Source organism: Pezoporus wallicus, unplaced genomic scaffold (genome assembly GCF_028554395.1).
Source record: "Pezoporus wallicus isolate ANWC-B61680 ecotype Strahan unplaced genomic scaffold, APGP_CSIRO_Pwel_v1 contig_4055, whole genome shotgun sequence".
Taxonomy (NCBI): Eukaryota; Metazoa; Chordata; class Aves; order Psittaciformes; family Psittacidae; genus Pezoporus; species Pezoporus wallicus.
This window is the reverse complement of record NW_026642952.1, coordinates 613,116-626,656: the sequence shown is the minus strand read 5'-3', so window position 1 is coordinate 626,656 and position 13,541 is coordinate 613,116. Positions and strand designations below refer to the sequence as shown.

Sequence of the window (13,541 nt, the reverse complement as noted above, 5' to 3'; positions counted from 1 at the left end):
ACTGGTGAGAACCAGGACTCTTTTCTTTAAGTATCAGATAAGATCATTTGAGAGCAGATATCTCATCATTCATTATTCCTGTAAAAAGGTAGGTTTCAGTATCCTTTTAGTTAAGTAAGGAAGTCTGAAAATGATGCTCTGTTATTTAATGTTTTACTTCACAGTTGGGTACTACTTTTCCTTCCAGCTAGAGCTCATTTGTGAATATTATCATCATCCAAGCAGCCAGTAGCAGATCTAAGAGAACCTATCATTTTTACTAGGAATGTCTGTGGTAGATACATGCGTATTCTTTCATGTTTATTTCAGTTTGCCACAGGAGAAGCAGCAGAAAATGATTTGAAGATGAGGTGGCTAATACAGGCATAGTGAATTTTATACGCTATGAGAACTATGGACTCATCAGAAGTTGCTTGTGAGAAAATAAATTAATTGTATGAATTCAGTGCCTCATACTAACCTTAATTTTATCGTCTTATCCTTGCTTCGAGGTAAAGAGGTTTAAAATAAGAATGCAGAGTATTATGAGCTCTAGCACATGTCATGGAGAAAAAAATGGTCTCTAGAATTTATGTTTTTTGCAATTCAGACTTCTTCGAGTCTGTTTCCTTGTTCTATAACTTTTGGAGTTCTGAACTTCATTATTCTAATAGTATTGAAATAAATTCATGTCACCTTTTTCACACTTTTCAGTATTTCATATCTGAAAAGGTTTTGAGCACAAATCACCTTGACTTTTTATGAGGTCTTATATGGCCAGACAATACCAGATGGAGTTTAGATTTATTAAACAATTGCTATACAGATAGCTGGTAATTTCACAGTATTTAGAATAACCCACTTTTTTTTGGGGGGGGGGGATAGGAGGCACTTGGCCTCACAGGGTTTTTTCACCTTTTAAAACATGTCAACTCCCACAAATAGGAAACAGTGGTTTCTCTAAAGTTTTCCTAGTAAAGTCATCTTTGGCATTGAAACAACCATTCTAAGTTTTAATTTCAAGGAGTTTTCTTTGTAAGAGAAACTCAAATCCTAATTAGGAGTGGAAGCAGAGTTACATCCTTCTCTGTGTAATCCTTGCTGTGGCATCATAGTAATGAGCTCCATGTGGGTAGCAATGAAGAGAGTAAGTAACAATAAGCTGAGACAGACACATACACTGGAAATGGCAGTTTCACATTTTATATGTGCATTAATTTGGCTGTGGTATTTTCTCCTCTTTTTTTCTTTAAGCTTACCATCATCTCCTGCTTCTGGCAAACCCCTGTGGAAACCATCTGAAGCAGATGAATTGTCTCCACCAAAAAGTAAATCAAACACCCAAGATGGGATTCATATTCTTGGCAGCTTGGGAACTTCTAGTCGCACTCGAGCCAAGACAAAAGATGAGGACTCAGATAAAATCTTACGCCAGTTGTTAGGGAAGGAAATCTCTGAAAATGTCTGTACGCAGGAAAAGCTGACTTTGGAATTTCAGGATGCTCATGCATCCTCCAAGAATGTGAAGAAGATTTTGCCAGAGAAGAGGGAGCTGAAGTTAGCCAGACTGAGGCAACTGATGCAGAGGTCACTTAGTGAGTCTGACACAGACTCGGCTAATTCTGAGGACCACAAGAACACCCCTATCAAAAGAACTGACAAACCAAGGCCTCAGCCCATAGTGGAGAGTGTTGAGAGCACAGAGAGTTTGCACCTGATGATTAAGAAACATACTTCCGGAGGAGGACGCCGCTTCCCTTTTGGTATCAGGGTCTCCAAGTCTGTGGATGGCCACAGTCCTTCCCCTACTTCAGAGAACAGTGATCCGGATAATGAAGCCCCTTATCAGCCTGGTACTGTTCCTCAGAGCCAGTTTTGTGGAGATAACTCTCCATCCAGCATGGATGCTGCTCAAAAGGTTGCCACCAGCCCTAAGAGTGCTCTCAAGTCTCCATCTTCAAAGCGCAGAACCTCCCAAAATTTGAAACTTCGAGTAACTTTTGAGGAGCCTGTAGTGCAGGTGGAGCTAGCAGAACCAGAACTAAATGAGGAAAAGGATAAGGAGCGGGGCAAAGGACTTGTGCGGGCTCCACCTGCTTCTGGTGAGACAGCAGGGGATCAGCTAAAAAGGCCTTTTGGAACCTTTCGGTCCATAATGGAGACACTGAGTGGCAACCAAAATAACAACAACAACTGTCAAACAGCTAACCTGATCAAAACCTCATCTACACTGCCTTTTGCCTCATTAGGAAGGAAGATGGCAGACAGCAAGGGAAATCCAGCAGCTCTCACAAAAGGAAGAAACAAGCCAGTGAGTGCACTGAAAGGAGGAAGGGCCTCTTTTTTTTACTCTTGTCTCTTTAAGCAGTGTATAAGTTTGACAGCTTCTTCTTCCTGCCTTCCTGTAGCAAAAGGATGCACACAAATACTTGACTGAGAAAACTCTCTTTGTTTTAATTTTAGAAGGCTTTTTCAAAGAGTATTTGCATAGGTATTGCTTGTGTGCAGAGTCTGTATTCTTGGTGCACATGATTCACATGTTCTGTGTTGAAAGCTTTCTGCAGAGACATGACTCACCTGGAGATGTTTGTTGTTGCTCTGTGTGACAAGTCATACAGTGAGAATGTCACATTTGAATCCATGTGATTTCTGAGGAGTGAATAATTGAGGATCTAGCCCTGTCCTGTTCTATAGCCAATACTACTGAGAGCAACATGGTAAAAATAAGTGGTAGAACACAAAGAGGAAGAATAGCAGAGATTGTCCTTCCTACCTTTGTTGGAGCTACAGCCTTCCCTTAGGTGTTAAAGCCATCAGTACCCTTCTTTGCCCACCCTCTTCTCATAGTATGGAGTCTTCTGTGGCACAGCATCTCATACTGGTCTGCAGCAAAATGTACTGGATCCAGGTGATTCCCAAGAGTTCCCTTTCTGGAATCACAACAGAAAGAGTAGTGTCTCCAGTTAAGGAGGCTGGCTCTCCTGTTTAATAGTAAAGAGAAAACACTTTGAGAAAAAATGTATCTTCCAAAAGAAAGAAAGAGGCATTGAATTAAGGAGGCAGGTAGGAAATGCTGTGATCACTATGTATTTGTAGAGCTGAGAGAAGTGCTAGCATCTGGAGACACGATAAAGAGTTGAGTGAGAGGCAGTGGCAGAGAATTTAATCCTCTGTGAAAGACAGGGTGGGAGGGAATGGTGGATGGAAAGACATGAGGCAAAAGAATAATTTCACGATTAAAAAGGTACATAAAGCAGGCCAAAAGGAGGAGGAATAGTGAATTATATACTGTAAAAACTATGACAAGGTAGTGGGAGAAAAACACAGGAAAATCTTAGGCATAGAGGAGGCAAAATGAGCATGGAAAAGAAAGAGTGGAAAAAGAGAATTGGGAAACAGTGAGTAGTCCATATTAGTGGGTAGTGCTAGAACAGTAGTGCTACAGCAGAATATGAAATGAAATACAAAATTAAAATGGGACCTCATAAACTGCATTGAAGTGGGACTGCATTTGTTAAATTTTACTCAGAATCACAGTATGAATTTTACTGATTCGAGCCTTTAAAAGGCATACGCCTTCTAGTCAAACAGCCAATTTAACACAGAATTATTTTAATAACACAGTGGCAATTTTTTTTAAGAGTGATTCAGATTTTATAGTGACAGAGAAAAGATGGTCTGTCTTCAAAGGTGTTCTGATAAGAGTGCAAGGTTATGAGAAGTTTTCACAGTTCCCTAAGAAATTTGAAGAATTAGATGAGGTAATTGTAACAGTATTGACACACTGTAAAATACATCTGTGAAAAGGCCATGTTTGCATGTCATTGTGGCCAACATCAAAATTGTGGGAAGAATACATTTTCATACCAAACCAAAGGACCAAAGCACACATCTCAACAAGGTGACAGATTCAGCCTTATTTACTAACTCAAAAAGAAATTTGTTTAAATGTTATTGTGGCTATTTGCATGTTTTGTTTGCCTTCTATGTTATGTATGTAGGAAGCTTAGTGCTTGTTTTTAACTGATATGATGTTGTACTTCCTTAGGGTCCTTGCTTCAGCTACACCAGTCTTTCCTCTAGCATGCTGAATGAAGAACTTCTGTGTAACTATGCTTGGTATGTGCTTATGCATGGTGATATTTAGCATTAATGTTGCTTTGTTTTTTCAAATTGCATGTCTTTGCTAACTTTATTCATAACTGAAATACTGTAACTGATTGATACATAAGAAGGGAAATAGATGAACAGATAAATATGTGAGTTCCTAGAAAAGCAGAAATGTATGATGGATTTCTGCTGATGTCACCATTGAACTGGCTACAGATTTTGAGTCCAAGTAAGTATAGAAGGTATTCATACTTGTAAACCCACCAGGGAGTATAGCACACTTTAACTGAGTATTCAGCCTCTCTTGAATAAAAGGCAAGTACCAGATGAGAATGGAAGTTAAATTTCCTCTCATGAGGAGAGCAAAACAACTACAGTTCATCTCTAAATGGAGACTACAGAGAACATGAGGCAGAATGCTGTACTTTTAAGTCTAGTGCTCTCCTGTTTTCACACATTTTTCTTACTTTGGCATTAAATCTGGTTTTAAAAGTCTGGTAACTTTGACTGTATTCAAACTCCTTAATTTAGACATGTTCCATCAGGACTATTCAGGCAAATAGAGACCAGTCTCTCAAGGTCCATAAGGATATACTGGAAAAAATAACATTTGACAAAATGGGATTTTATTTGACAAGCAAATGCTTTGTAAAAATTACCTATTATCATTTTTATTCAGCTCTTCACACTCACAAATTTTTGTGATTATCATTTTTTCTGTTAAACTGAGGTGTAAGTCCTTTCATTAGGCCTGGAAATGACTGCTGTTAACCCCATAATTGTACATATGAAGGGAAAATTATAAAATAGTCATTCTGTATTTTTCAAAGCCTAAACTCCTTTCAGGTTACTCTTTTCTAAACACCTAATTTTGTTGTTGTTAGGTTGTTTTCTTTTCTAAAGCCAGGATCCTCCCCTGCTTAAAAACTCAATTTCCATAATGGAAATGGGAGTCTTGTTCTGAAGTCATTGGCACAGTATATGTGAAACCAGGTGGAACTGCAATATTTCCAAGAAGTTTCATTCTCTCCTGAAAACAAAGTGGGAAATTGTAGTGCAGAAAACTGACTGCACAGCAGCAGTCTGAGGGACCATCACTGGGCAGCCTCCAGTCAAAACAGCCAGCTGCCTGTCCAGTCCATGGAGTAACACAAAACCATTAATCTCATCTTTATGTTAGAGCTATCTCCCAGATGTCGCCGGTTGTTGTAATTTGGTATTGTCTGGTGTAAATGTTCTTGTGTGAGAAGTCCCTGGCCGCACAGCATTTACCCAGAAGCAGCAATGGACAGGAGGGGTTTGGCTGCTGCTGCAGAGCTGCAGAATCACCTGCTGGAAGCGTGAAGGTTTTGCCAAGAAGTGCCTAGAGGCACTTCTGGTCCAAGCATGATGTCCTGAAGCTGTCCCTGTGATGGTGGGCATGTGGAAAACCAGAGAATAGGAAACAAGAAGCAGAGTGCACTAGCGGCACAGTTGAAAGAGTCTGTTGTTGTACTCACAGATTAGGAGAGAAGTACCCACAGATTAGGAGAAGAAAGAGAAACTGTGCCAGAGACTGTTGGCATGAGATTTCCAAAAATCACATAAGAAGGAAGGTGTATTGTGGTTTTCAGAAATCAGACCTGAGGGCTCTCGGAGCTTCTTAGCCAGCTTTTGTTATGCCTTTTATCATGTGTTGTGCTTTTTGAACAACAAAATAGGTTCCTGTTATTAGTCCACTGCATGCTGCCCTGCAGCCTGTGAAATTTAAATAACAGAAGAACATCACCATCATATGCCCTACAAGCCCCTTGACACTATGTGAATTTTCCCTGTAAGGTCTGTAGAGACTGTGTAAATACCATTTCAGAACTGTTTTGAAAAAGAACCTTTCTGAAAATAGGATGGTCTTTGGTGTTTAAAACCTTTATAGATTGTTATATGGGAGGGTTATATTTCTGGACACGGTCACTAGCCCACAGTGACTGTAGACTGTAGATACAGCAAATTTTATTAGCATCTTCTGAAATCCAAAGTCATTATACAAAAATCTACCTTGAGTCAGATGACATTCCTGTCCACCAGTTTCCAGCTTCTTTTTTTCAGCTTCTGTTTATTTCATTTGTTTTATTTTTTCATTTAAAATACCAAAGTACTTCAAGGCTGTATAGATTACTTTTTCAGATTGGTCACAGCTTATTAGTAAGGGATTGTGCTACGTTTTTTAGTGTCTTTTTAAAACTTTATACACCCTATTTTTCTCAAGTCCCTAGAGTAAATTTTGGATATGTAGGATGGGTTGAGATTTTTATTCCCCTTTTGGAAGGATTGGCTACTTTCTTGCATGTTACAGCTCTGAGCAAATGCTTGTAGTTTTTTCCATCTTGTATGTTTGCCAGTGAACAGTTCCTTCTCACACTTTAGATCATCTGAAATCTACAGTACATTAAGGTAAGCACTAACTCAACATATCAATACAAACCCCTTAGCTGCAGCTATAAACAGCAAAAAATTGTTTCGGACATCAGGGGCAATCAGCAGAATCTACCATCAGATTTCTGTCAAATGGTAAACTGCGCATACTTCTAAAATAAAAGTGTGTGGATCTCACCTAACAGGTATTCCACTGCCAGGAATAGTGCTGGATAAATTACAACTTCAGATATATAGTCTAGAAAAAAGGATACTTATCTGGATAACTAATAAAATAGTTGCTATTTGAACTAGTAAAGTATAAAATCAATATTGGAGTAATTTAGGCCTTGTTCCAGACAGTTTACAGTTGTTGTGAGCTGTTATGATCATGCATCAAGTGCCTGTTGTATGGGGGGATATTTTAGTATTTCTGTGGTAACACAGACGCCAGAAGATATTAGAAATTTGGTTACTAGCTAGTAATGTTAGTAATATGGTTGCTTCAACTCAGCAGGCACTGTTGTAAAAGGCATGTGTGTTCAACACTACAGACCTACAGGCACCTGCATTAGCTAAAAATGATCCTGAGGTCACAGTGTGACTGTAGACCTGAAAAATAGTGTCTTCAGAGTGCCTAATGAGCCCCTACATGGAGGACTCCTCCAAAGGGTCTTTCAACACTACAAGTCTAAGCTAATGAAGTAGTAAATTGATGCAAATTATCTTAGACTTAGAAAGCACCCCTTAAAAAAGATCCATGGTTAACACTAAACATACTTGATAATAGCAATACATGTTAAATGCCAAAAAGTTAATTGCTACTCTTTTACCTCTTCAAACCCAGTCCTACAAATTCTATCTCCCCTAGTTCAATTCTATCTTTTCCTCTTGCTTTGGGTATGTGGCAATGGTAATTTAGATGAATTAGGGGGATTTTAAAATAAAATGATCCCTTGTGCCCTCTTATTAAGACCCAGAGCTGTGGTCCCTGGAAAGGACAGCTTCTGTTAAAACCTGAAATAGCCATGAGGTTATCTGAGCATCCTAAGTATCAGTCTCTTGGAGATATTTGGTTCTTTGTGGTGATTATAGCCTGGAATAAAGCTATTCTGCTTTGTAAGAATTAGGCTCACAAGTATGCCAGCTGAAGGCAAACATTTTATACACATACTCTTACCTTTCGCTGTGGGTATTTAATCTCCTGCTGGTATCTGTCCTTTGCAGCAACAAAGGAGTTCTACTGTTCAGCAGTAATAACTGAAAATAAGCCTAAAAGGCTTTCAACCTGTTTGGAAGTTTCTGTGGTCTGAATGCTTAATCAAAAATCATTCAGCTGGAAGGTTAATTGAAGAGTAGGGGAAGCATACTGGGGATTAAGAACAAGGACATATGAAAGGAAGTGAGGAAAAAAATGTTACAAATGTTTAGTGTTTCATTTTTCGACTTTAATTGGCAAACTATCATTTCAGTTTTGCACACAATAGATGGATTTAAAGATTATTTAATTTAAATTTACTTAGTGTGGAGATGAAGATGCACTGTAGAGAAATAATTCTTATCTATGTAACTAATAATATTAATGATTTTAATGGAGATTTTACCTAAATCACAGTGTTAAAAGAGATATAGGGCCCGTATCAGAAATAGAATTGCTACTTGCCATTTTTCCTCTGGCTTTTGCCACCATGTTCTACTTAAGTAGACACTTAAAGTAAGTCCAATGAATCAACTTCTGAAAATGTTTGTTTCTTTATGATGACTTCTAATGGAGACTTGATGATTCCCTTACAGGTAGAGTCAGAAGCAAACAGGATATGTCTCATGTTTATTGTAGTGGACCTTTTTATCACTATGTTACTTTTTGCTAAAAGAAAAGGAATTTTGGGACATTCTTTCAGTTATTACCAGAATATTATGACAGTGTACCAGTTAATGCCATGACTTAAAAAGGTCTTCATTGTCCTGCTGCTTTACCATTTTGATTTTAGAGTAGGAGCTACAAGAAAGAATCCATAGTATTAAGAAGTATTTTATATAGTACATGTTGAAAGAAATATACAGAGAGAGGAAGATTGATTAGAGTTCAGTACTTGCAAATGAAGTAGAACAGGCTATACAAACACAAGGCAAACCCCTCTATGTTGTTAGTGAGTAATTTTATTCTTTCTTTCTCCAGGCATGATGACATCAATGGGAAAAGCCAGAAACCCAACAGTCAAAAGAGTACTGAAGAGCCAGAGCTGCAGGAATTCTTCCTCTAAACCATATCTTAACTTGTCTCACTTTGTTTGAAATATATTCTTTTTGAAAAATTAATGAGACATGTTCCTCACCAGCAAAACAGCAGCTGTTAGGATGCCTTAATTTGTAGCAGTTAGACCATATACAAAACATTTTATGATATATGTGTATATGTAACTTGTTTGTAAGCTGTGCTGTGTAAAGGCATGAGTGAGCAAAAGTAACAATTTGAAAATTGTTATGACACAGGCAACCTGCAAAATGTTTGTTGGGCCACAGAACACGTTTTGTACTTTGTGTCTTGCATGGATATATTGTCATATATCTTTATTCCCCTTTGTCAATGGCATATACTGTCAAAGTTTCAGCCAGGACTCTGCCTGCTCAACTCCTCAGTGAGACCAAGGCAAAAGCATTGATTTTTTGAGTATGTTTTGTCTGTTGTTATTTCTGTTTTTTGTAAAAAGGAAATAAAGATGATGTTAATAGGACATGCTGAGTGCAGATACTTTTTATACTTCAGTGTTTCAGCTTTGAGCCTTAAGTGCCTTATTGGCCTTTCTGGTGTTCATTTGGTACTGAGACAGTGTCCAGTACCACGATTTCAGTTCAGTCAATCAGCTGAGCCAAGAATTGCTTTACTGTTTAGTGGTCCCTTTTCAGCTTTAAAATGTGTAAAAATAAATAATAAAAATTAAAAAAAAATAGAAATGCAATTTTAAATTACCATTTATCATTACTTACCAAACACTAGCAATGTGCTTAGCAATCTGCTAAGACCTAGTCCATATTCTGTCAAAAATGTCATGATCCTTTTACTAAATGTTCTTTTAACCTTTCAGATAGATAAAATATAGTCTCTTACTGAACTCACTTTATTTCTGGTAAACTGTGAGTACATACTGCAAATGTGTCATACAGCACAGCATCCAAAAGCAGACTACTACACAATCTTTACTTGACACATTTATTTATTTCAGATATGTGTGTTTACATTTGCTTTGATTATATTGATCACTTTCCATTTGAAGACTGCTATGGTTTGATGAGAAAGATCCAAATACATAAGCATTTATTTTACTGACTGCTCTAATGGAACATAGGGAAGTCACAGGCAGTTTGCCAAAGAAATTTTTTATCACAAAGACTATCATAGAATTGTAGACTGGTTTGGGTTGGAAGGGACCCTTAAAGATTGTCTAGTTTCAACTTCCCTGCAGTGACCAGGGAAGTCAAAAAATGAGAAGATTATGGAAATTAAATTCCCGCAATTGTAGAACTACTAGTAAGTAAATAATATGGACACTCAAGAAGATTTTGATTAAGTACAAAGGAGTTGTTTCTGTGCAGTTTCTCTTGCCTGTTTTTGCTGTGTTCATATTGACCATTGGACTTCCTTTCTGGTGAGTGATAAGAGAGAGGGACTTCCTGAGTATGATTCATCATACGTATTATAGATATCTCATTTACAGGAGTACAAGTCCCTTCTTATTTACTACAGGGGAAGTTGAGGTAATAGATTTCTTGGAAGAGTTACATGGTACTTGGACGCCTTCAACTAAGTGAGATAAGTGTCTTTCTTTGGGTCACTCTTCCGAGTGATGTCACATTTGGTCATACAGCTGCCATGGACCAAGATGACTGAATGCCCCAAGCAGCCTGCATATAGGCTTTGGATAAGCACAAAGTACTACTGGATAAAAAAGGGCCAATGGAGGCAACAGCGAAAACCTCCACAAATAGAAACAACAAAGGCCTGCACTTACAGAAATAAAATTCTGATTTTCTTTCCACAATTCTTATCTGTCACTTGGCAACACTTGGATTTTTGAACTAAAGTGATAAACCTAGCACTCTAGCTGACCTGAACTGTGTTGTTTAAAGAAACAACCAAACCTCCAAAAATATACGTCAGCCAGGAACAGCAGTACCTCTAATGGGCCTCCTGTCATCTGTGTGTATATAAAAAATCTGAATTCAAAGTGAGATGAGACATATATGCTGCAATTGCCAGAGTGCTGAAAGAGAGCATAAGGAGAGATCCTGTGTCTGGTAGATGGGCTTAAAACAAATGGCAAGTAGCATTTTTGAAAGATGAAGAGACTAGACATTCATACTACAGTTGTATGAATGGCAGAAGCATCAATCCTGCTGAGTGATCTTCACTGGCTGGAGATATGTAAAGTCTGCTAGACTAGATATCTGTAGAATCTGACTGAAACAGGGGATAAAACTGGACTTCTGTGGAAGGATTTGAAACAAGGTGTAGGCATTGTCAGGCCCCAGAAGGAAGAAATTTCCTATTATGGAGACCAAGGATTTAAATCACATGCTCTTTGCAGGGTATTTGTTTCTGGAGTACATTTTCATACGGCACATGGTGAATCAAATTATGCAAGTATCCTATGGCAACAGAGATTACTAAATGAGATAGCGTTGGGATAATAGAAGATCTTCAGAGTCTGTGGTCAAAGATACCTGATAGGTAAGTGATGTATTGAAGACTCCTGTCCCAGGTAATTGTATAACTGAATACATCTGGGGAGGGGCTGGGTGTTTCAAGTGAGAGCTACCCATGCTCTTCATATGGCTCTCCATGGTTTGTGAGCACACAGGGGTAGAAAGCAGTTTTAAGGCTAGCTAGTGCAAAACAGATCAACTTGATATAAGCATAAAAAGTAGTGTCCGGAGGGTTTTATCTCTGGAGAAGGTGAACTCATGTTGCATAAACTGCTGATTTCATTGTTCCTAATTTGTAGTTTCTTTCCTACTTAGGGCCCCAAAGTCCACATGTCTGATGTTATTTGTATTAGAGAAATGCTGATTCTATGTTCTTCAGCTGGCTGAAGCTTGTGCTCTGCATATTTGTATCCTTAGTCACTATAGAGTCCAGGTGCCATAACTCCTGTTTGGTTTATAATCCTCCAGGCAGATCCCTCCTGGCATGAGTCTAAGTTAGGCTTCTGTCAGCAAAGGAAAGCATTTTGCAGAGGCAGAAGAGCTGACCTGGGATTTTGCAGAGAACATCTTCAGAAAATATCAAAGATTTTAACAGGAGCACAACCCCCTTTTGATTACAGCCCTTGGCAGAAAAGGTCCTCTCCTGTCCACTCAGAAATTTCTAATCAAAAGGAGATAGTGAAGTCATTTGCTAGGGAACCATTGTGTGTCCTAATAAAACTGCCCACAGATACAAAGAAGGGCTTTTTATGTTCCGTCACCCCCAAAGATGTCAGACTAAGAGCTCTCTGATAGTTATGTCTGATAGTTCTGTACCAAAGGTAATAAATATGGTGTTGGAGAGCAGTAGTGAGTTACCAGTTTTATATAATTTCTGTCTCTTCTCTTTTGAAGAATGAAAAATCATTTGCTAGGAGCTTTGTTTTTTTATGGTTGACTGATTCACGTGTTTGTGTCAAGTATTTTGAGATGGGCAGTCTATGGATACATGCAGTGTTGAAACTGCAAGCAGGGGATTTTATTTCATCAACAGGATGGTGGGCTACACTTTGTTCTGCATTAGTAGAGCAGCATTTTAGTAATATTTTATCTATTTGCCTCTCAGTCCCCATATTATAGGGCAAATACATTGTTTTATTAGGTTACTAATGATTAATATAACTGTAGTCAGCATAGTTGGTGTGTGAAGGAAATGCAGGAGACAAGTTAAACAAACAGTTTAGGTTTAATATTAATTTCACTGCAACTGCCATTCAGAAACCTTTTCATAACATCAAGCTGACATAAGATCAATGGCACAGCAGAATACAATTGACAGCATAGCAGTAGAAAAAAATATATTCCAACATCTGCTTATTTATAACAAAATGGTAACTGTCTCAGAAGGTTCTCTGAGAGCTGATTTGTTGCATGTTTCATCACTTACCATTACAGCAGTGTCAGAATATGGCCATGCAACACAGTCAAAAGTAAAGTAAAAATGTCAGTCCATCATATGCTAGCTATGAATTAACGGATTAGTGAATGGATGTCATAGTGAGACAACTTTTGTTTGCATGTCAACTAAGATTCAGCTCCCAGTACCTTTGGAATATTTCTTATCTTTTTAAAAACCTACTTGATGAAAATTTGACAGAAAGGTCTGTGAAAAATACAGTCCCTGCATTTGCAGCATCCAACTGCAAGGCTTAATTGTCTGTTGTGAAATGATTTCTCAATGATATGACAGGAATAATTTCTCAAATTATATTTCATTTCCTATTGTAAGTAAGTTCAGAAATGTCTTTCTAAATATACATTAACTGTACTCAAATATAGCCTGTTGCTCAGTTAGCTTTTGTATAACCTTGATTCTCTGTTCTTAAATGCATTTTTGGGTTGCAAGCAAGTACAGAATTGTGCATGAGAAATGGGTACAGTGCATTACCTGTAACCAGAACGTCTGTCAGTCACAGAACTATGTTAAGTATATGTTGTTGAAGTGAAAAAGCCCAATCCACGCACTGCAGTTCATGCTCTGACTCTGCACTACATCACTGCCATAACACCTTCTTGCATACACCAGACATACTGCTCACTATTTGTACCCATCTTTGCCTTGTTATATTGACCAGTCAATATGTAACTTGGACCCAGGTATTACAGACTTCAGCCAGGAGAAATCCATCCTTCTTGCACACATTTAATCTCTACTTTTCCACATACTCCAGATTTTGTAACATGGACTGCTTTTGTCTAACAGAAATGGACAGCTATAAATATAAACTCAAGCCATCTGTTTCCTGAAGAAAATGTTACTCTTTGTCTTTGACATCTGCACAGCTATTTCCTTTCCCACTCCAACTGCTAGGTGTTTT

General features: G+C 38.1%; 1 protein-coding gene across 3 annotated transcripts in view; it reads left to right on the top strand.

Annotated features, from left to right (window-relative positions):
• SNCAIP (synuclein alpha interacting protein) overlaps nucleotides 1–8,779 on the top strand; it is a 75,743-nt gene extending 66,964 nt beyond the window's left edge. Inside the window, exons 10-13 of one of the 3 annotated variants that reach the window (XM_057433291.1) lie at nucleotides 1,234–2,290; nucleotides 4,028–4,098; nucleotides 8,096–8,194; nucleotides 8,660–8,773. In XM_057433291.1, coding sequence (XP_057289274.1) covers nucleotides 1,234–2,290; nucleotides 4,028–4,098; nucleotides 8,096–8,194; nucleotides 8,660–8,744 — 1,312 coding nt within the window. In that variant the 3' untranslated portion in view covers nucleotides 8,745–8,773. Of the gene's footprint in view, nucleotides 1–1,233; nucleotides 2,291–4,027; nucleotides 4,099–8,095; nucleotides 8,195–8,659 lie in introns of all 3 variants that reach the window. The other 2 variants (XM_057433289.1, XM_057433290.1) reach the window with 2 other exon arrangements.
• Nucleotides 8,780–13,541: the final 4,762 nt, after the last annotated feature.